The 24,722-nt window shown below is 44.1% G+C and overlaps 1 protein-coding gene across 2 annotated transcripts in view; it reads right to left on the minus strand.

The window, feature by feature from the left end:
- ARMH3 (armadillo like helical domain containing 3) overlaps positions 1–24,722 on the minus strand; it is a 128,888-nt gene that overhangs the window by 26,899 nt on the left and 77,267 nt on the right. For both annotated transcript variants that reach the window (XM_056350844.1, XM_056350843.1), the window contains exon 24: positions 8,196–8,274. In XM_056350844.1, the coding sequence (XP_056206819.1) occupies positions 8,196–8,274 (79 nt within the window). The remainder of the gene's footprint in view (positions 1–8,195; positions 8,275–24,722) is intronic.

Genomic DNA, 24,722 nt, shown 5'->3' on the forward strand with positions numbered 1-24,722 from the left:
AACCAAGATGGGTTTTGTGCACAAATAAGCCTCAAGCGCAACATTTCATTACTGGGGTTCTCCACACAGTAAGATTTAATAGCAAAGTTTTCAACTCGGAGGTTAAGGCACATCGCAAGGGCTACTGGAAACATTAGATGTCAGTCTGCAAGAAACTACCCTGCTCTCCAAATGTTAAGGATATAGCAGCAGGTTTTTCATACTTATTCTCTTACTGCCAAAGGTCGTCCTAACTGACCTGTGTTTTCATGGAAGAAAAACGCTTCCTATTTTAAACTAACACTGATGTACCTGTGACACACCAATTAATATTGATGCAAGTGATGGTTGCTGGGTCACATCAGCTTATTTCAGAAATCCTACATACTTTCAGGAAACGGTCCAGGCCAATTCATCAGCTTCTTGTCTGGAAGACTAGAATGTACTTTCCCTGTTAGCAGTTCTTGCTGTGAAGCAGTTATTGATGGAGAACATATATCCATGGTTTGGCAAAAGTGAAAGAGGAACTCCTATGAACAGGTGCTCAGGTGAAAGCAAGCACAGGGCTATGAATTGCTACCCTTCCACAGGCCTATATTCATGCCAGCTATGAGGAAGATGCTGTTGCTGAAACAGCATGTGCTGCTAGCAATACGTAGCTCCCCAGGAGCTTATTTGTGCCTTAACTGAGCCATGGGGGAATCCAAGTGCCCTCTAAGGCAGTGGAATTGATTCATAGCTCCTAGGACTTGGCTGATGCAGAACCACCCTCCCCAGTTCCATCTCTCTGGACATCAATCCCCCCTGCACCACTTGCTGTCTTTGAATGACACACCTCAGCTCCCTGAGCAATCCCACTGCCTGCCTCTGATCTCCCATGAAGACAAGAAGAGTGACACACATCAGAGATGCCATCTTCTCTTCTACTAAAAGGTTTGCCTTTGAGCTCCCTACCACAGACAACAAATTTGAACTTACTGTCTTAACATCCAAATGCCAAGTGTTAGAGAGCCAAAACCCCAACTCTTCCAGCTGGCTGGAGCTCTGTTCAGGTGTGGCACCTTTAGGCTCAGCAGCATTTACTCTCCTGCTCTGGGAGGCATGGAGACTGCAAAGCTCAATTTGCTTCCCACTCTGAAATCAGAGCAATGACCCAATTTGTCACTTTTGGGAAACAGCTGCAGCTCCAGCTAGAGGATCCAGAGGAAGAAAGCAGAAAAACAATCTGTTCCAGCAGGATACTACAAGAGAGAAGGAAGAGTGGCAGTCTCTGAAGGCAGGAGTTTTATCCTAAAGAAGCCCCAGAATGAGCATGGCTGGCAGTCGGTGCAAAGCCTGTTCCCTTTTGTGCGAGAAGAGTTTGACTCCAGGAACGATTTCGCACAGCCACATCGCTGTCTGTAACTGGCACAGCAGGCTATAGTCTGTCTACTTTTAGGACTCCCAAGCAGAGCGATGACCGAGTGTAAGGAAGCTTAAGGTGGAGCTCAGGACCAGAGCAACAAGGTATACTGCTATAAATCCAGCTTTACAGAAGATAACGAAAGAAGTTTGCATGGTGTCTATACGCATTATGCACCTGGCAACAGCCGGCCTCTATTGTTCCTGTTTCACAGGGGATTAAAAAACCTTCCCAATCTGAAGTTTTACAAAATGCAAATTGAATTGTGCGTTCACACAAGCCAGCCATTGACAGCTCCTCCTTTAATCGTAGATGTGCAAAGTTGTAATTTAATCTTTATAAATGCAGACTGTTTTGATCATTCTGTTGCAATCCTCTGCGGAGCTTTCCCTGCCCTATACAGGCGCTTAACAATGACAGGAACCTGTAACACTGCTTTGCACTTCCACAGCAGCCTTGCCCAGCAGATCACACAGCACTTCAAATGCTGCCTGGCTTCCCAAGGGCTCCACACCAGCTGCCCTCTCACTCAGGAGGACACAGGGCTCAAGGTTTGCTCAAGGCAGCACAGCAACAGCTAGGAAGGAGGTCAGACGCTGGTGCACAGCCCCTTCCTCTAGCTACCCACAGCCCCTTTTCCAGGTTTAGTTAAGCACCATATATATAACAAATCTGCAAAGCATCCGAAGTGTTTTTTGAAACACACTCACCAGGGGCAAGGACAAACACTGGAACTAGATCAACATCAGCTTGTCTCCACAGCAAATGTACGGCTCTTGCTCAGCACACTCCCCGTAGGGAATCAGGCTTGGCTCGTAACTCACATCCCCAGGTGTTGCTTCTGTAGCCCCAGCACAGAAACTTTTCTAGCTCCAGGAGACTTTACCCAGTAGCAGCCTGCAGAGAGTAACAGCTCCAGAAGGCAGTTCTAAACCAAGTCCCCAGCATTCAGCGGTCACCTGCACTACAGCAGTCTTCAGGCCCTTATCAGTCCTGTAGCACTACTGACAGCCAGGCAAGGCTATGAAAACAGCTGTGAGAATGGAAGGCAAGCCTTGCTTTGAAGTTTAATGGCCTTATTTTGTAACCAGTTTGTACTTTGAGGCAGTCCCAAATCTGCCCAAGAGGACAGCTCACAGAAGTGGCAGCAGCCAGGCATGCCTTAGCACTTGCAATGCACCAAAGGGTAGAAAGAGTCCTCTGCTCCGGGAGCAGCCAAGGTGATGCAGGGTCACACTGGCTGCTGCCTCCAAGAGGCACAGAGCAGGTGACTGCCACTAGTGGCAACAGGCAGGACGTCTGGGCACCTTTGTGTCAAACCTGAGAGGGAATTGAAGGATTTCTCCCATTTCTCGTTGGGGTTCCTGGGACTGGATTTGGAACAGGGTTACATCTCTCCAGCAGCAGATGTTTTTAAAAACAAAACCCTTCTTCTGTCCCTCTAACACTTACCGTACGTTGTTCCCCCTCCTCCAATGACACACAGTTTATTGTATTCTGCGTGTTAATAAAAGGCACTACACAGCACAAAGTCACTGCTCCAAAGCTCACCTCCAGAGTCAAATCTCCTTGTAGCAAAGCTGATCAAGTCCTTGAAGCCTCTTCAGACCCGTTCAGTCTGGCACACTGCGTAAAGCAGTCTGAGGCACTAGTAAATTGCAGGGATATTTCTCTGCTAAACAAAATAAACCAAAACCAAAAGAAGTAAAAAGGATAGATCTCTTAACTTGCCCCACCCCCACCAGCTAGGCAAACCAGCAATTAGCCAACTCCAGATCCCAAAAGGATCTATATAAAAGACTTTTTATGTAGATCCTTTTAAACCTGGGATTCCAATTTCACCTAGTGCAGCTCAGCTCTTTCTATTTAAACAATAAAATCTGTTTTCAAGCCATTAATCATGAGTAGGTGTCAGTAATGAGACCATGAAATCCAGCATCCCTGCCTCATTTGCAAAGATGTGATGACTTTAAATTAGGGCTTTGCCTTGGTGACCCCTCAGCTGGAGTTTCACATTCCTCCTACTGCGAGCAATATGGCACTAGCAAGCTTGATACTTCCTACCCCAAAGCTCACTGCATTTCATTTCAGAAGTGAAGAAGCATTATGCCAAAGCCATTTTGAAGTATTTCTGGAGCCCTCACAACATGTTATATTCACATAAGAGATTAGGGGGAATTTTTTGTAGTAGTACCTAGCACTGACGGTATTCAGCATTTTAAAAATACCATACACATGCCAACAGGCTTTCAACGCCACTGCCAGCAGCGCTAAAAACCAACAAAGCATTTGGTAGCTGCCAGTAGTTTTGCTGTGGAAACCAGAACAAGTTGAATAAACAGTGACATCAATCGTTCAGAATTAGAATACTTTAGGGCATCTAAAGCCAACTGCACCCTTTTCTGACTTTCTGTGCAAGTCACTGGTGGAGCCTTCGTGAGCTGCACTTCAGGTTAGCTCCCTCAAAGCCCCACAAGGTAACAAAAGGGCATGGGGCTGGCAGGTCAGGGAGCAGCATTCAGCATCTGAGGTATGACCTCAAGAAAAGGGAAATGGCTTTGTGAGATTGCCTGAACAAACTGGATTGCAGCTACCTGAGTTATAAAGGTATAACAGTGTGGAACAACCCAAGTATTACACTCATTTGTCTCAATTTCAAAAGCGATACTGTTGTCCTGTTTTTCTATCACAATCTGTTCTGGCTCCCAGCACTTTTCACCTGCAGTTGCCAGACTAGTACACACAGTACAGGTGTTCGCAACAGTCTTTCACACTGAACTTCACCTCCAAACCAGAGCTACCTAGCATCCCTACTACACCTGGGAAGAAAGGGGCTTCTATTAGAAAAAGCACATGAATGTTCCTGACTAGCAAGCATCATCAGTCCTATGTCTGCCATCTCAATTTTAAGACCCTTAGGGCAGAAATCTGAGAGAGAACAAGTGCCAAAGAGAAAATGCGACCTTCACTGGCACAAGACTTGCTTGGCATGCAAGGCACCACAAGAATTTCCTGTTCAGAGGAGACTTCAGCAAAAGTACTGGGTTCCTCTCACTACAGCCTCTCTACAATAATTGTGTTATATCACCATCAGGCAGAGAGTTTGCCTTCTTACTAGCAGCTGCTCTTTCACATCCAGAAAAGGCAGATGTGAGACCCCATCCAGATCGTTCATGCCCTGTGTTCTCAGTCTTTCTGTTCTGTCTGCGTTTGCCCTTCTGGACCAACTTGTGTTCTGTTTACTCACTGCCTTGACCCTGTTCTCTGCAACTGCTTCCACTAGAAAACATGCCGGGAGCTTCTCCGATCAGATATGGCACAGAGAAAGTCTACTGCCTCCAATGTATTAGCTACAAGGCAGTCCAGTCATCTGGAAAGTACAGATAAGCCTATGAATTCATTTCACAGGCGGCTATTTTGCCCTTTGACTTGTGAAGGGACCAAACCATCTTTGAAGACGTGGGAATAATCACTTGCATGGAAGAGCTAAAACTACACTGGCAGTTAATGGCCAGCCCTATCTTTTCGACTGTGTAGCATCTTTCAGTTCCTTAAAGGACATGCAGGCAGGTGCCAAACACGTTGAGAGGCAGAATACCACAAAAACACAAATTAACACTGAAGTCAGGTTTAACGAATTAGCAAGTGAGGGAAGACACCAGTAACTGGCTAAGACACTTCCTGTTTCATGGCGAGGAACTACAGCAAGGTCAAAATAGCTGACGACTAGGAAGGATTATGCATTTGCTTTGGCAAATAGACCCTCTGCAGAATGGCACTGGCCAGGATCACATGATGTTTATAGACTAAGATGACTCATCATCAAATCCCTGGCATCTGCTTGCCCCTTGGAATCTCCCACTCTTCACTCAAAAGAATATGGAAAGAAAAAGGTCGCTTCCCACTATTTCTGACCTAAACACTGGATAAACCCCACAACTGTCAGCAAAGCAGTACCATGAAGTCTTGCAAATAAGCCTGCCTACAGCACAGGTCTGGATATTCCCTGCAGTTTCTGGAGATCTTTAGGGCTGAAGATGTGCAGTGGTCTTAACAGTCTACCCTTAAAACAATCCCATGGCCATCAGTTTCAAGGGCCTACAAATCCCCTCAGCATATAATAACGTTGACATTAATGCTTATAAATAAAAAAGGAGAAAGCAATGAGATGACAGACTGAGAATGGTAATAAATGGACGTTAGTGATTAACAAGGTAATAAAGCTTTCAATAGGATTAGAAAAAGAAAAAGATAGAGCGAAATCTCTTTCAGCCGATTACTCAGCTACTTTTAAGGATATTAAAAATACAAAAATAAAATAATAAAAAAATCATCTAACACACGAACAGGGTGCCAGAATAGTCAGGGGGCAGCACAGTAAGTTTGACACAGGCTCAAGTAAGAGTCTGCAGGCTGATTAGGTTCAAGTGAATTGGAAGCAACTCGCAGCAGCTGGAAATCTCCCCTCAGATAGAGCTATGTCAAAGCCGTGCCCGCCTGATTAATAGGAGATGCTCAGATACCACAGAGAAGTATGAGCAGCCATATGAGAATCTGGCCAAAGGCTAGTATCTGGGAAGGAAATCTTGATTAAAAGAAAAGTTCGATTCTCAAAATTGTAAAAACAAATGTTCTCAATAAAGAAATACCAGTCTCCTGAAACTACTCAAACAACTCAGAGAATGACCACCCTCAAATGTAGTATCTGCCTGTGGATAAACAAGTTAAATGCAAGCATGAAATATTTCAATATGGTACACTTCAAAAACCAGGGCTATAAAGAAGGGTGTATTTTGTGTAGAAAATGTTTATGGAGAGAAGGGGAATTAAGTGAACACGCATGTAAAAACAAAAGGTACAGCTCAAAGAAAAAAAAAAACCACAACAAAGAGAGACTGCAGCAGACAAAAAGCAAGATTGACTCCCCCCCACCCCGCCCCATGCTGAACAGCTAACACAGAATGAAAACAACAAATTCTGTTACCCCACAAAAGCCAGACCCTGGTCTTGATCTCTGGCATCCACCATTACCTCTCACGTACTTACCACATGGGACGGCTTCTGACAGAGGGGAAATCACAGTGCAACACACAGACCTGAGCTCACTGGCATAATTGAAAGTGGAGGCAAGAAGTCTCCATCCCTCTCCTCCTTGTGCAGTAAATTGCAGAGCTCTGACTAAACGCCCTCAAAGAGACCATACAGTCCCTCACCACAGTGACATCTCTGTCATTTCTTTGCAGTTCACCAGGGCCTATTATTGCTTTGCTTTGTTTGATGTTCTCCTTATGTTGAAGAGAAAGCATGAAGGGAGACAAGAAAAGAGACATCTAACTGTCTTTCAACTTCCTAATCATCTTTCTCAAAATGCTCCATGCATCAGCACTGATTTCATTATCTGCTTGCTCCTAGAGATTTTATTTAAAGAATAACACACACGGAAGAAAGGATTTAACCTGACCTCCCTGAACTGCTGGGGGATGAATACTACACAGACCTGACTGTGAAAAGCTCATCTCTTTCCTCAGACTAACCCAAAGACTACACAACATTCCCCTCTATCCAAGCCTCCAGTTTTAAATTGGGCTATCAAAGGCTTTTCTTTTTTAGGGGCCTGGGTTGATGGCAATCAGTGCATCCTCAATGAATGAGGACTGCTAACAGGAACCACCACCAAGCACAGCTGTAGGTACAGTGACTCTCTGAGGCAGAACAATGCAGAAAAAAAAAAAATCAGTAAATTAAAACCAGTCATCTTCTATCCAGTTATATCAAGAAGAGAATGAAAAGCAGTAAGGTCCACACTTTTTCCCCCCACTGCACCAGTACAGCATTCAACCCGAGACTTTGGGGTGTGACATATTACAGATCAAGTAGGGTAATAAATGAAAAGGTTAGTAGGAAGTATGGAAGGGTATCAACAAGCAATAAGTAAAGATATGGACAGAAAGAGAAATGAGTTGCAGAGCAAGAGACGCTCAGGACCTTTTAATAGGCACGAGTGAGGGATCCCATCGAGTAGAAGGAGTGATCTAAGGTGACTCAAATGAGGTCTGGTCTAGACTGCATACAAAGTATTTTCTCTGGAAGGTCCAGAGATGTTGACACAGCTGTGTCTGGGATGATGCCCCCAGTTCACACAGCAGTTCCATATTTTGTCCACCACAGGCTCCTGCAGAGTCATTTACCTCTCCAAGAATGATGAACATATAATCCCAATATTTTATTTTGGGAAACAGGCCATCTCCTCCGTTCCTGAGACCACACACAGTAGCCTATTTTCAAAAAGCCATTTACACATTTATGCAATACAAGCAGGACATGAAGAGAGCATATCAGGCTAAATTAAGGAAGGGAAACCCAACCCTATCACCCTCTTCATTAAAAACCTTATCTTTTCAAAATCTAACACAACTGAAGTCAATTACACTAGAAAATTTCTACCAGCTGTTGCCTCAGTTCTCATCCCCCACTATCACAGAAAATCAAGCTAGCCCAACAATTCTCTGCCAAAAACTTCCTGCCCCATTCTAAACACCAGCACCCTCAACAGTCCCCAACCACACGTGCTGAAAATGCTGCCTATTTTCATTGTTTGTAACCATCTTTCAGCATTTGCTGGACCAAGATGCCTGTACGCAATGGTAAAATTGGCTAAGCCAAGGCTTCCTCTCACGCACATCTGAACACATCTGCACAAGAGTTCTGCTTTCACCCCACACACTGCTGCCACATCATCAGTGAGCACAACATACTCCTAAACACCTATATTCCAGAGGTCAATATGAAAGAGGTCATTGCACGCCTGGCTTACCTGATCCTCAGAGAGCTGTGATATGTGATTCACTGCAGCGTAAGACTCTATCTTCGGGTTGAAGTGATTGATGATGGCTCTGAAACAAAGGAGGGAAATTTTCAGAGGTCTCAGGAACAGCTTAGGAATGCAGCAGAAATTCACCACCAGCCTGACTCAGCGCAGGTGGAACCTGCAGGTGGAAAGAAATAGTTTCTCCCTCACCACTCTATTGCCTGCTCTGCCGAAGGCATGCTCCCTGCTGAGAGGCCAATGCAGATTCACTCACAGGCTCACTGGAAACTGCAGGCACAGGCACTGCCCTAAGCATGGGTGCGCTCGTCCCAGCAGGTACAGGGCTGTGCCCACCGCTCTGGCAGAGGGAATCGCTGCCTTGCTGGGAACAGGCTGCAAATTGCTCAGCGTTCCAGCAGACACAGCACACCTGGCCATTGCTGCCCCATCCTGCTCAGGAACTGCATCTCTTTATCCCTTCCAAAATCAGTATCACCCAACAGTTTGCTCTATGGAACTTTGCTGCCTGATGTGTTGAAGCTGACGTTTTATTGCTTTGGATCTCTGCTATGTTTAAAATGTTGTAGTTGTCCATCACTGCAGCCACTGCTTTAGCTTCTTCCCATAATGACTTTAGACCTCAGTCCCAATTTAGATCCCTAGAGGTAACTTAATGCCAGTGTCCCAAACACAGCAGCAGTAATGCTGATAACTCCTGCTTCTCTGCCTCATTTCTCTCACTGCCTGCACCAACATACCTCCCTTCCCTTCTAGGTGAATCTAGAGCAGGGGTGAGAAATCTAAAATTGAAAGTAAAACAGTAAATGGGGGGGGAAACTCCAACTGCAGCTGGAGTATTTCCTCTGGCTCTCCTCTGCTTGTCAGGTGCAGCTGAAAAGACAAATAGCAAGACAGTAAAGTCTCCCTGAGCTAGGGTTTGCAACTGGTCTAGTTGGGCTATTACTCACGAGACCCACTGCTGAGGTAAACGCTCATCACGGGAACAGCCCATGTCAGTGCTCAGCACAGATGCGTGCTGATGGTGCCTGGAGAGCACTTGCTCAGCCAAATTACACCGCAGCAGCAGTCAGGGCTTTCACTGTCATATTCATCAGCATGAAAATTCACTCCAGCTCCCTTTGCTGTACTCTAATGGGTTCCCTCCTCCCCACACCTCCCCCTGCAGAAGGGCTTTCAGCTGTTTTCTCCAGATCTCATCACAGCTAAGAGCTGTGCTGGGGTCCAGGAATAAACGCTATTCAGTAGTACCAATCAGAACTAGTAGAAAGAAAACCCACCTGGAAGCATCCTTACTTCTTTAAATACATAGATAAAGAAAAACAGTGTGCAAGGTGTAGGGAGTAGGAGAAGAGTGAAAAAAACCAAAACAACCACCACCACCAAAGAGAACTTGCAGATTCACTGCAACATCCCCAGCCACACACCTCACCAACACACCAGACTCTTCCCATTTTAATCCAACCAGAGAAGCAGCTCCTGTAAGTCACAATCACACTCTCCATTACACAGCTTCTCAAACACGGTGGCTTTCAAGTTGCATGTTTCATGCCTGGCTGGAGTTATATTTACACTCCTACAGGACATACTACAAGCTACTGAAAGAAAAGGGAACACAGACTTACAACTTCACTTCTGGCTTGACAGAAGGTTTGGCAGCTCAGAGGGGTTCAGTGCACTCACATGGTTCCAACATTTACCAGGGAACAGATTTAGCATTCATTTGTATCCACTGCTGTGAAGCACTTGAACATGGGCTGCCTGCTTACAAGTCCCTGCTCGGATCTGAGCTAGTGGAGCGGCACCTGCAATCACAGCTGGGATTCACCCAGGGAAAGCAGAACCAGCAACCAGCTGCTGCTGCAGCAAGAATCAACAGACATTAAGGAAGAGAAAAAATTCAAGTCTCCTTCCTCATTTCCCTAAAGGCAAATGGAGACAACTCCTCAGCAACCAGAAGACGACGTTCACCTGTTCAATTTAACTGAGCTCTTTCACTACAAATAATTCCTTCCCAACCCGACTCTCTACAGAGCTGTTTTCCTGAACCTGCAGCCAGCCTGGGGCAGAGAAGCATAAAGAGCTTGGATTGAACCCTGGCTCTGTGTAGCCAGCTCCTTACTGCCCAGCATAAGCTACACCAAGGCCAGGCTCTGCACATGGTACAGCTCCTCCTCACAGATCTGCTAAGAGAAATTCCATCGCTACCCAGCCCAAGCTGCAATGCAGAAGCAGCACCTTTCTGCATCAGCTGCTCTGATATGCCTCTACTTCTCTTCCATCTCTCAAAATCCATCTTGTCCCTGGGTCATACTTTGAGGCAACTGGCCTCCTGGGCTACTGAGTAACAGCTGGAATTTGACTTTGCAAAGCTGTCACTCCACAGGCATTTTATCTTAGAGACAAGAAGGGACCCGAGCTTTTAAGCACAGTCTCCCCCTTATGGACGATAGAACAGCGGCTTTGCCATCATTAGTTCACACACCAGAATGTAACATCTGAGTCCTTGCAATGTTTTATTTTTACACTGTGATTGCCTTGATTATTGGGATATCAGCCAGTACCTTTGGGGAGAGGGAAGGGAGTGGTTAAATCACTTGGAAAAGATGTGTGATATGCTGTGCTCTTCCGAGAGCTTCATATCAATCATGAAAGAAAAAAAGAAAAAAATATAAATAAAAACCTTGTGTTTGGTATTTATGAAGCACTTGCATCTTTAGTGCGTTTGTAAAGCAAGGAAATGGTAAAGAGTCAACTGAAAGAACACTACAGCTCCCAACTAGCTGATAGTGTGTACACTTACCTATTTCTACACCACAAAGTCCCTCAGTGGGGCTGGCTATCATTTGTTATACAAGTTTCAGAGTGCTTTCGGGACACAATTCTCTACAGACTAAGAGATGTATGGAGAGATACCACTTCAGAAATGCTGCCGCCTCTGACAGACCCACAGTTCAGCAGTCAGCTGGCAAGAGGAGACTGTCACTGAACACGGGAAGGATGCTGAACAGGCAGAAAGTGAAACAGTGGTTCAGAAATTAAAAACTGGCTCCCAGCAGGTTGTCTTGAGGTTAATGGTCAATACTCAAAGGCAGGCCACAATTGATCTCCACATTCTTTATTCCTTAATCTCCCAGTGACAGTTATTTACAGACTAGCATACCAGTGCTCTCAGAAAAACACACATCTCCCAGGACCTCTTCATGCTCCTCTTCACAGAGCAAGCTACCCAGACACCATGATCCCAGAAGCCATGTAGAGACACATACGAACAAACCTGTATTTTCCTCGGGATGAACAACCTAGGACACTTGCATTTATGTATTTATGCATTTATTGCATATTTGTTGCATTTGTTTATTCCTTTGGGAAGAAGAGAATGATTGCAGGAAAAATACAAAGTTTCCACCCTCATTTAGGAACCTAAGTGCCAATGAATCATTTATTTGTACTAGCTGTATTAATCATGTTATTAGACAATAAAAACAGGTCCCTGCTGTAAAAGGTATTGTACAAATACAGAGCAGTGGAAAGCCTTTATCCCAGAGAGCTAATGATCTCAAATGCAAGGGAACAGGGAAAGCTCAGAGAACAGCGGTGGCAATAGAAAACCCGACAGTGCTGTTACTTACCGAGTGTCACAAAAGATTTCGGTTAGCAATAAACCAAGGACAGAAAGAATACTGAAGGAAGAAGTACAGAACTGGGAAAAAGGAGACTAAAGGGCAGACAGGATCAAGAAAAACAGAGGTGAAAAGACTGCAGAACAAAGATGATCGGAGTAACAGCAACTGACCCTAGCGTAGTCTGTCCCCTGTTAACTGGAAAACTCTTGACTGGTGGAAAGTTTCTACTTTGGCTGTTCTTGAGGCTGCAATAATTGGCCAGTCCTGAACTGACTGCTACTAGCCCCTTCCTCTCCCCAAAACACACAGGCTGAAGGGTGAGAAGCAGGGGTATCTCCATGCGGGCCCTATTAGTTGTTTGGTTTTTTCCCTAAAATGGGGACAACTCCACTGCAGCTCTCACCTTGAGCTATGGTGAGAGAAGGTATACCTTCAGGTGAGTTGCATTCCCCCCTTGCTGTCTTCACTGCAACAGGGCTTGCTTCTGCAGCAGCTGTAGTAGCTCTCCAGCCAGGAAGTAGCATTTAAAAAATTGTTTCTATAAAAATCTTTAAAAACTACCTAGAGGTACTCCTTGAATAACAGAAACAACCAGTGCCGTCCTTCAGAGAAGCTCAGAGTAAAAGTTCCGCAGATTCAGAGTCTGCTGACAGGAAAGGGTTCCTATGAAAACCAATATGGCATGCATAGAAGGAAAAGATTGAATAGATTCCTCAATTTAATTTGCTACTAGTTGTAACATCACATGTGAGAAGTGAAACGCATCAGCAACACTAAGCTACTGATCTCGTAATTCCTAGCATCTTCCAGCCCATGTGCACCCACCATGGCAAGGAACACCACCCTGCCAGCCTTAACTTCACAACAAGCTGGTCTGAGTCCAGTGTGCAGGGAAAGCAAAATCACTATGCTCAGGCTGGCAGCACTTCTTCAGCATGTTTTCTCTGACCTCCAAAATCTCCCCATCAAGTTATTGCAGATGAGCTGTCTAATACCAACTCTTGCTTGACAGCAGCTACATTTCCAGAGTCCCATAAGACAACACTGTCCTCTTGTCCTGAGTAGTGAAATTAAGCACTCTGGAGGTGCTGAAAGAGGGCTAAAGGAAGAACAAAAAGGTTGCAAAGCTTATTACAAAGATGGGAATGCTGAGCCATCATTCACTGCATGAACCTGGTCTTTGCGCCTACTTTACTGGTCTGGTATGCAGTGCCTGGCATAAAAACATTCTTGTGGATACACAAACATTTCTTGTACAATAAAAGCAGCACCACAAGCTCGCTTCCTCCTACATCCTGTTACAGTGGAGCAGATAAGCAGCAACATTTCGCTGGTAGTCCTTCACAGGAAACAAAGGGTGACTTTATACACACTTCATCTTCTCAGCTGAATGCTCATGCCTGTGCGGTGCACTGGGCAGCAGTGGGCACACCTCTGTCTTCATTGAGTAAAGCTGAATGCACGGCAAAGGCAGCCGGTTCACTTTCCCTTGGCAATAAAAACCGACAGTATCTGAGATGGATAAATACTCAGCACGCACTAAGTTTATAGTGCCACAAAGGCTAGGAACAGGCAGAAGCAGGAAAGGATGTAGCTGTAGTAAAGCAGCTTTATGAAGTGGAGTGTGATAAGACAAGAGACCTGAGGTACAGTGGTTATTGTTCAGGAACAGGAATCAATAAATTACCAGTTTCTCTGATTTGCCACGCTAGTTCCCTCTCCCTTTATAAAATGGGATTAAGAACAATCACCTCCACAAAGTGTTTTAAACCAACAAGGTGAAAAAACCTCAGAATGTTTTACTATGTGGTATGTTGGAAACTGCTCAAGCACAAGGCAGCAAGTAAATTACACATAACACAGAGACCAAAATGAACACAAACCACCTATCCCCTTCCCTCATTCATGCCATCACGATCGTGGCTGCTGGAGACCTGTGCAAACTCCCAGCCACAAGCCAGCCTTCCTGCAGCAAGCTGTGTCTCAGCAAGCTGCTGTTTGGGGCAAGGATCCTGCTGGCATTGCTCTCTTACGCACTTCCAGCACTCAAGACAATAAAACCCCATCTGTTCAGTGCCTGCAACAATTAGATTGAGTTACTCCGCATGTACAGCCCCACCTGGCAGGAGGTGAGAGGGTTTAGATTAATAACACATGTCCATGAGGCACTGCTATAAAGTACACATACCTGCCATACCTAAGCTGTGTGCATCAATTAAAAGCAAGCAAACCCCCTGGAATGGTGCACTAAATTCTTCCTTCTACCGTGGTTTAGCTCCAGTCTGTTAAATTTTTTCTGCTCCTACAGTTTAATGAGTACTGACATTAAGCTGAAAGTCCACAACTCACAGTGGGAGGCATCTTCCAGACACAATAATAAACTGCAGGGAAGAATCCAAGACAAAAGGATATTTTAGTCAAAAGCGCTTGCTTTACAGCTCACAGAAAATATCCGAGTCAGCACTGCTGCAATTTCACAGAAGATACAAGCGTGCTACACCTGTTCAGTTCTGCCATACTGAAACCTATTGATTGCGATGACAGGCTCCATGGCAGGGGGAGATACACGGTCTATTTATTTAATAAGGAAAGACAAAAGAGTGCACACACCCCAACTGAGCATCCCTCAATTTTTGGCATAGTTTTACCAAGGCTCACTCTGCAAGGGCAGCAGCAGAGGATGTGCTTTCTGATCCGCCATGCAGCTCCACAGTGCCTCTTTCCACTTGTTTGCTGGATACTAACCTGATACCATCACGGCTTGCAAGATATGCTGATTTTATCTTTATACATCATGTCCACCTTGTCTAGTGGAAGGTGTCCCTATCCATGGCAGCGGGGTTGGAAACAAATGATCTTTAGGGTCCCTTCCAACCCAAACCATTCTATGATTTAAGCCAAGCAAACCAAATACCTCCATGCTCACACTTAAATGACTTCTTGACTAAGTCAGTCCTAGTGGGTGAGCAATTAACTCTTTTGGGACAGTCGCACAACCTCACTGGACACTACAACTATGGAAATTTATCCACTCACATATTTTCACACAGCCAGTGATCACTGGAAACTAGTCTAGATGCATTTCTGTTCCCTTTTCACAATAAGTAGGTATCAAAATTCTTTAAGTATACATAACCGATGGCACTGCTAGTTGAAGTGATATGAATGACAAAGCAAAAAGTATCGCCTAGGCACTGGGAATGAAGCACCGGGCACCAACCTGATCTGTGTTTCCAGTCTTATGCTAATCTGTTATTGACTGTTCTAAAACAAATCTTAGACTTGGTAAGTAATACATTTCTCATCTCATTCACGTAATTTATGAGAGATCAAATGACATATTTTATGGCACATTTCATTGCTGTAAAACACCTGGCTACTAGTGAGAGTTTACTTTTACCAAAGTGAAAGCATTAAAAAAAACAACCCTCCATTACACCTCAATTCCAGAGAGCAGCAGTTATCCAATACCTGCTCACCTCTACCTACAAACAGAACTGGTGCTGTTTGACAGAATACGGAAACGTCACAGATGCAGAGTCTGCCCTCTGGGCTTGGGCTGCTGGGTGCTAGGAACCTGCAACTCAGCCTAAGACATTCAGGATGTGAGAGCTGACCGTGACATGCCAGTATATGGGATTTTGGGCACAATGGCTATGCTTCCACAGTTGTGTTACCAATTTTGAAATGTCAATCAGCTTCTAAAATGAGCAGCTCTCCTTAGCAGGTTTCTTAAAATGGGCTTTTAGAAGGTGCCTACTGCTCTAAGGCCATGGTCCTTGCCTCAATATCTGCACAGAGCCGTAACAAACGATATTAATATGGAAATATATTTTTCAGAGTCTAAACAACCCTTTCTGCAGCATGTGTTACCCAGTCCTCTTACCCCATATATATTCATTTGTCCAGACTAAGTTCTTCAAGATGTACCAAACAAGCAGAAACAGTCCACAGATCAAACAGGCTGTGGTCTTTCAGTATCTAAGCGCTCTTTGATGCAAACAGCACAATACTCCCTAGTAGCCAGGTGTTTTAGAACAATGAAACATATCATAAAAACACTGCCTCAACAGCAAGCACAGCCCTTCAGCTACGACCACTTTTAACTCCCTCAAGTACAAGGCAACCTGCTCTCCAAAACAAACAACAATGTATCCAGAAGGTAAGGAAAAAAACAAAACAAGGGTGTGTGTGTGTACATAACCATTTGACAATGGCTTATCAGACAGGTTTGCAGAGTCACCCTCAGAAAAGAACTTCTGGCAAGTATTATTCTCTGCAAGCACTGTAAGTGGGTCAGCATCTACCCATTGCTTCATAATTCACGTTAGACTGCCATCCAGGCCTCCTGAGACACAAGACATTGCAAAACCTCAAACAGGATCAAAACCTTAAATATTTTAAATTACTTTTATGCTCATTAGTATCTTAATTAGTATTTTATCACAGGATGTTTAAGGAAGCAGACAGTCCAGCTTCTTGTATGTTGCATTTAGTGCAGAATGCCGTATTGACTACACACATCAGCTTCCAAACATACCAAGCAGACAGTGAAATTTAAAAAGTTTATGAAGCATCCCACTGGGACCTTTTAAAGCTCTCTGAAAAAGGCAGTAAGTATGGCTGCTAGTCTAATTAACGTAGTGAACACTTGCCATCAGCCCCATATTATCTACAGTGTGCAGAAACAACTCTCATTACCCCATTTCATCAGGCATGAGCCAGCAGGTATCGCATGTGGCCCCGAACACCCTGTTTGCAGACAGTGGCAACAAGACAGCGACTTCTCTCTTTAGGTCACATAACACCTTATTCTACCGACTCACAGTAAAACCTGTGCCTGTGACAAAAGGCCCAGAGGGAAAGGCAGGCACTGAAGCATTAGTCTGGATTGAGCGAGTAAAGGGTTAGAACAATACAATCTAGTCGTGAAATAGCTGGATATCAAATGACATTAAGAGAGAGGGGAGAAGGAACATTGCCTAAGCAAGAACCAACTACGGTCCAATCTACTTCACAAAGGAAATGAAGCTGAGCGCCACAATGATATTTAATTAACTTAATTACACCAAGTGTCAGATATGGCTGTACCTGCAGAGCCACGAAGATTTGAAAGTGTTTACAATTTTAACCTTTCAGACACTACCAGCTACCATGGCGACCAAAACCCACTATTTACAGTCCAATCCTCTGAAAATAGAAGTTACTGCAAACCTCACAATATTTTCTTATCAGACAGGTGCAAATGAGAATCGTATTTGTTGATAAATGCCTGATGGAAGCAACTAAAGCAATGCCTTGCCTTCCAAAATCCAGAACCAAGACTAAAGTACGGACTCTGATGACACCATCCCCACACCCCAAGTGAATACCACGTCCTCAATAAGGTGTCACCACACATCACTTGGGACAAGGTGAAGTTGGTTTTCAATGCCAAGGAAAGCTGTAGAGCCAAACAGCATTACAGTGGAATGAATGGTACTCTTGTTATGGTATTTGTTTCACGTCTGAAAGGCTGGAGGATCTGTAGTTGATTAAGATTCTGTTTTCCTGAGATAGTGTGCCTGGTTTCCAGACCAGTGGAGAGCTTCACCTCACCATAGATATCTAACTCCTTTGCTGTAAGTATTTAATGTGCACTCATCTTCTTTCTTATTTAATTCCCCTAACCAGACCTGCCTCCCTGAAAGCCAAACTCCCTCCATCCCCCTGTCTGCAGATCTCATGCTCTGCTCCCATTATCTAACGGGTGATGACCAAAAGCAAGTGATTTATTGGAGCTGAACAAGTTAACAACCGACTTAGTGACAACAGGCAAGTATTAAATCCATTGTGACTGCAGAGTAAAATGCCACACTTTAACGAGCCTGTGTGCATGGACTCACAGTTATCGGACAACAGTGGGGACTAAAGGAGAACTGGACATTAACTCATTGTTTGGGCTGTGATAAGTGGCAAATTTTTTAATTGCCTGCCTACACCAAGAGTTTTTCAGAAGCCCTTCAGCAACGTTGGGTTGGGTTTTTTGTGTGTGTTTGCTTTTACTTTTATTTTGCACATCCTATCCTGCACCAGATTTCAGGCAGATGTGGACAAAACCCATTCAGGTGAATTGGCTGTTGAAGGACAAATGTTTGGGGACAAACTGTCCATCTCACACAGAGGAGTAGAAAATTATTTTTTTCTGAAACACCCACACTCCCCTCTCACCCATTATCATACCTGACATACATAGCTGTGCTCACCTCTCTGACAAAGCTTTGGTTTTGTAATTTATACCAACATTTATTTTTTCTGCTCTGTTCTTTGTATGGGTGTGACTGAAAGCAAGGCCAGTGAAGTGCATTTTCTATTTCAAAAGTGAAGTACGGTTCTCCAATCTAAAACAGTGGAGCACCAAACATTTTGAAGTTAATTGCTGATGTTTTCTTATCAACTTAAAGAAAAAGCCCAACTCTTACAGTGCTGTTATTGATATACCTTTTATGCTTTAAAAGTTTTAAAGTATTTTCCAAGGCTCTCACAAAAACACAAGGCAAAATCAGTTACGTGATATGAAACAGGTGGCAGAGGATCTGCAATGAATAAAAGAGGCCTGGACTTTTTGAAAAGCATTAAAGGTTTGCCTCTGCTTTTTCCTTGCAATAGCTAATACACAACTACACACGGGACAGGTCCATTGGTTCTAACAGGGCAGTAACTTTGGACAGTTCAAGCTAGTTTCTTTGCAAAGCTTAAGCTGCACAATTCTTAAACCCGCACCTCCAATTAAACCTTCCAGATCTTGGGCTAACCTGCGAGTTGTGCAACCCAGACAGTGTTTTATCACAGCCCTTCTCTTTAAACACAAAGCATCCATGGATTCAGTTGTCACTGACAAGGTTGTTAGACACTCAGCAGATGGGGAAGACCGCACAACTTCCCAGATTCAGCAACTACAGCTGGGGTCACATTAAAAAAATGTTACCTATAATCAAATGAAAATCCTGGAAAAAACAAGCAAACGATGTAAAGAGTCAAATGCGTTGTAGCTATTTGCAAAGTAACTAATACCAAAGAGGAAGTCACCACACTTGATTGAATTAATTTCTGTAAGCTCTGTTTGATTCAGAATTGCTCAAGCGAACACCGAAACAATCCAAGTATTTAAAAGCTGTTGAAATCTGGAATTGTCATTTTATCATTGCACTTGTATCGGCAAAAATGCAGCAATGACTACTTGTATTAAGATATTTGATTCTTCCTTTTTTAGCTCTTCCATTCAAAGACCGAAGGCAATGCTGCTTTCCTGCTCTACTGCTGCTGCAGGCTGAGTCCTATTTCTGAGCCACTACACCAGTCTTCTGCCTGCATGCAAGGGGCCAGGATCTTTTTTCCTGGTATTGCTTGTGAACCAGCATTAGCAGTATGATCTCAGCACTAGACACATTTGAGGTAACAGTGCTGCCACACGTTATGAAGGGAAAGCTGCTCAATTTAAGCATTTTGTGACATATGGAAGAACGGGCATACCTTACAAAAAAAAGGCATTCAGCATATATACAGGTCACTATTGCAAAGCTTTAAACTGCCAATAATTATTGCACATTTCTGTGAGTGATACTGCAGATTCCCCCACATTTAAAGAGAAAAAAACCTTGCATTGCTTCTGTTACCTTGGCTAGTATTCATGCTGAGCATATGCATAGTTACTTAATATCGATAGGTGCACACTTCAAAGTTTCTGACAATTTAACACAGATCAAACACTGCTCTAGCCTAACTGATACAGCATTTATTGCCAGGTAAAACACTATAAAAATCTTGCTCCAAAAATACTAGTCAAACTTGAAACAGAAAACCTGTTAGTGCAACATAAAGCAATCAGGCTGTTTACTGTTCACCTACCAAACCCTGTTTTCCCTTCACCCACAATGCACTTGCTTAAGTCATCATTTTCCTGACTATATTTAAAAAGCATTCTTCGCCACCAGCTCTCCAGTGCTGTGTAAGTTAGCTTGCATAGCAAAATTTCCTCGCCTGCTGCAAGACTCCTAAAGGAATTAAACAATGGAAGTTAACAGAGAACTCTATTAAATAACAGGTCACATGATTACAAACCCATTCAGTATCAAAGGGATTAATTGCTGCTTTAACAGTTGTGGTGGGTTGACCCTGGCTGGATACAGGTGTCCACCAAAGCCGCTCCATCACTGCCCTCCTCAGCTGGACAGGGGATGGGAAATATAACGAAAGGCTCATGGGTGGAGGTAAGGACCTGGAGATCACTCAGCAATTATTTCACAGGCAAAACAGATTTGACTTGGGAAAATTAGTTTAATTTATTACCATTCAAATCAGAGTAGGACGAGGAAAAATAAAACCAAATCTTAAAAACACCTTCCCCCCCACACTTCTCCCTTCTTCCTGGGCTTAACTTTACTCCCAAGTTCCCTACCGCCTCCCTGGAGTAGCACGGGGGGACAGGGAATGGGTTGGGTCAGCCCATCACAGCTGTCCCTGCTGCTCCTTCCTCTGCAGGGGGAGGGTCCTCACACTCTGCTCCTGCTCCAGCGTGGGTCTCTCCCACAGGAGACAGTCCTCCACGAACTGCTCCAGCGTGAGTCCTTCCCACAGGCTGTGGTTCTTCACCCACTGCTCCAGTGTGGGTCCCCCCCATAGGGTGCTGTCCTTCAGGCCCAGCCAGCTCCAGCCTGGCCCCCCAGGAGCTGCTCACTGTGGGCTGCCACCAGGTCACAGCCCCTGTGGGCATCTACCTGCTCTGGTGTGGTGTCCTCCATGGGCTGCAGGTGGGGATCTGCTCCACCATGGACCTCCAGGGGGACGACGACAGATCTGCTCCCCCATCAACCTCCCCAGGCTTCAGGGGGGGATCTGCTCCACCACGGACCTCCACGGGCTGAGGGCACAGCCTGCCTCACCGTGGGCTCCACCACGGGCTGCTGGGGAACCCCTGCTCCAGCACCTGGAGCCCCTCTGGCCTCCTCCTGCACCGACCTGGGGGGGCTGCAGAGCTGTTGCTGTCACATATATTCTCACTCCTCTCCAGCTGCAGAGCAATATTTTTGCCTTCAATATGTTATCCCAGAAGACGCTACCACCATCGTTGATAGGCTCAGCCCTGGCCAGCGGTGGGTCATTGTTGGAGCCGGCTGGTGTTGGCTCCATCAGACACAGGGGAAGCTTCTTGCACCTCCTCACAGAAACCACCCCCATAGCCCCCCCTGCCACCAAAACCTTGACACCAAACGCAATACAAACACCAACATGTGCTAGCTGAGCAACACAGCAAAAGGGATATGGCTGTGCCATTTGATGCTAATAAGCAATGACACTTACCAGTTTGAGAGCACCACGGCTTGGCAACATGTTTACCATGCAAAAAAGAAAACTGCATAAACCACTTTCTGAAAAAAAACCCACACCACCAAAAAGCAAAAAACAAGGGAGAGGGGGGAAGAACCCTGAACGCTACTTAAAGGGCAGAGCTGTATTTGGCTTCACAGACATGCCACACTGTGATGCTCAAGAAGATATATGATCAAAATTAGAACAGAGTTGAAGATCCCTTTCTTATAAAGGATTTCAAATTTAGAAATCTGGCTTTGTTTCAAATTCCAAATAAAACTGTATGACCTTTAACCTCTCCATTAAAATTTCATATTTATCCTTAACTTGAATTGATCAAAAACTCTGGAAAAAATTCAAGATTTCAGTTCAATTTTGAAACAGATTATTTAGGAGAAAAATTGTAAAAAGAAAAATGAAAAAAAAATCATATGTGTTGAAAGCATCCAACTATTAAAAAAAAAATGCAGTGAGGATATTTCAAAATAAGAATTGGCAAATACTGAAAAGTGGTTTGATTTCAGCCTTCCACTGGAAAATGGCTACATCCAATTTCTTTCTAATCTATCTCTAAAATAAACCCCCTGGCTCCAGCACAGAGTATTTCATTGCACAGTGCACATATACACACCGCAGACCCACTACATGGTCAGGACTAATAGTTTGCCACGGAGTAGGAAACTAATCTCAAGATTTATGGATCTCTAAGCCTTCAGATGCAGCATCTCTGCATTCAGCGGAGACACACAAACTGCTCTATACAAAAAGTCACTGCAAGATAAATGTGGCCACAAGCCCCTGACTTGAGGCCAGAGGTGCTGACAGCACGACCAAGTCTGGGGTGTATTATTCCAGGCTGGCACACCTGTTTGTGGCTCAGCATGTTTGCCATTCTGCCCTAATAGGAGCCAATCTACTTTCCCTGACCTTTACTTCCCACAATTCTCAGAAAGCCTGAAAAATTAATATTCAGGTGACTTCTAAGGCTTCACTCTGCATAGTGATGAACAGGGAGAGACCGCAGAGAAACGAAGCACCTCTCAGCCTCAATGCAAGTGGCACTGGAGAGCAGGAGTAAACAGAGTGCTTAACCTCCTGAATAGCAATAACAAAGCTGAATATCAACAAACCTTAATGACTTACTGCCCCAAAACACCTCTGCCATTATTCAACAAGCAGAATTAAGAGTTGGCATGAAAAGAGCAAAGACAGAATTGTAGTCCCTACAAGACTGTCTGCAGTCACGCATTGGGGCAGCTAATGAAAGCTCCAAAATCAGGCTGTACTGGGCTTTTTTATATCCTCCCTCGGACTAGCTCTTCATGACCCAATCGCAGACCCAGTAATAGAGTGCTGCATCAAGTATTGACTCCCTTTCCTGTTTACTTAAATGGGTTTTAACATATCATCAATCATACCATCATTTTTAAGTGTTTTTAGCAGTTTCGGGGAAACTGCAGTCAGACAGTTAGCTGCTAAAGGTCACGTTCTCTTCCAGCTCGAGCAGGAGATGGGATTCACCACAGCCTGCTCGACTGGGGCAGAGTTCAGCACAGTTTACTTTCTCCTGATGGTGAGCATCATTAAGATTCAGTTCCTGCCCTACCTTTACACGTAAAGCGCCAGTCACAAATTGCAGAGTGCCTGCACGCATAGGGATGGTAGCCTCTTTGGAGCACCAGGCTGCAGACCCTGCAGCTGACTAGCAGGGCCTCTTGACACCCTGACCTAAAGACTCAAGCATCCTCAAGATCCCAGTGTTTAAGAACACAAACGCTAAAATAAACACGTATTAGGGGGGGGGGGGGGGGAGTTGCCAAAATAAACAGCATATTTAACCCTTCTCTGGGTTTGAGGCCAATTCCCAGCATGATTTTCTGCTCCTGTCCCTTAATTCCACGACTAAATACGGAAGGCTGAGAAAACCTCATTCAGTAAAAACTTATTTTTAAAGTAAGAAATAGACTTAAAAACCAGACTCTCTGGTGTCAGAGGCATTCAGCTTTCTTTTGCTATTACAACTTAGTAAAAAACTCTTGCCATTCTGAAACCCATTGGACAAAATCCCTGCTCCCATATAAAAACTGAAACGTGTATGGCTGAAAATATAAATCACAAAAGTGGTATTCCTATCAGGAGGTTAAACTAATGAGTTACTTCTCCACATTTCCTTGCAGCACAACTCCTCCATCCTGGCCCTTACTCACTGAGCACAGCCATCATGGTGACTGAAAACTACAGAAAAATTAAAAGCTTGCAGCCCACTGACATCTTCTGGAATCTCGTCCCTGTCTTGTGGTCTTAGGGGCAAAAACTCCTCGAAATAAGTCTCAGGACAGCCCTTCTGTTTAATTGCTACATGGATGAATGTCAGTACGTCTAAGGCTGGTGTACAGGAGGAGAAATCTCTCAGTGCAAAAATACAAGCCTGAAGCATAGGAATCCAGAGTGAATTTGCCAAGTTTTAAATGCAAAATGAGATCTTTGATCCGGTCTGTCATGAAACTGCAAGTCAGTAAATCAGCTTATTTGAACTTCTGTGTATCACAGGCTGTTGCATTTTTCAACATGATCCTTGCACTATGTAGTCTCTTGCCAGTAGCTAGCTAAAGCATCTTTCACAAGGGTATTCTGTTGAGATACAAACAGGGGAAGAACACAATTCCTTCTGTTGTTTACCACATTGGTTAATTACCTATTAAAAAATGGGTACCCAGTATGCAGTTCCAGCTTGGTTTCAGTTCTAGACTTACGTTCCTTTTCTGTTTTGGCATTTTGTCTTCTCAAAGTTCCTCAAACACTTTGAAGAGCATACCTCAGGTTTTGTTTTAAAGATTAAGATACTGAAATCTTGAAAGCTTTTTTACTACCCTCTCATAACTGAGGCTTCTCTGTCCTTTCTCCAATTTTTCAATATACTTTTTGAAATAGACACCAGGCAAAAGTGCAAAATATATATGATCGTAAAATCACTTTCTGCTCCTGCTATTTTTTCAAGGGTCAAATAAACCTTTTTAGCTGAACATTTCATGAGAGACCCAGAGTAAAGCTGCCAGTCAATGCTTCATGAGTCACTGCTTTTCAAGGAACAGGCCCCTTTTGCAGACTGGCACTTGCTTTTTCATGAGCTGCACTGCCTGACAGGTTAAAAAGCAATTCAGATCACATTGCCTCATCCACTTCCATGATTTAACCTTCTGCCAGTCTTCCAGTAACTTGAAAAATTTATCAGAAATTCTTTTGTCCTTTCTGATCATTGAAAAAACATGTAGCACTATTTTCATAATCACCTAAGGAAGCCTACCTTCTACATCCTCGCCTTCTGGGATGCTCCGTAACAAGTGCTTTATCACATGATTTATTCTGCAGCATTGTTGTTGATGCATGCTGCTAGCTCCAAAAGAGACATTATAAGGTTCACATGTTCATTAAACTTCAGTAACTCGTGCTATAAAACTAACATACAAAGGTTCTTAAATACCTCTTCTCTCTACTGTCACAAGTTTTCTGGTTGTGCAAATAAGCTATAAGGTATGCATGT

This window comes from Falco biarmicus, chromosome 9 (assembly GCF_023638135.1).
Source record: "Falco biarmicus isolate bFalBia1 chromosome 9, bFalBia1.pri, whole genome shotgun sequence".
Taxonomy (NCBI): Eukaryota; Metazoa; Chordata; class Aves; order Falconiformes; family Falconidae; genus Falco; species Falco biarmicus.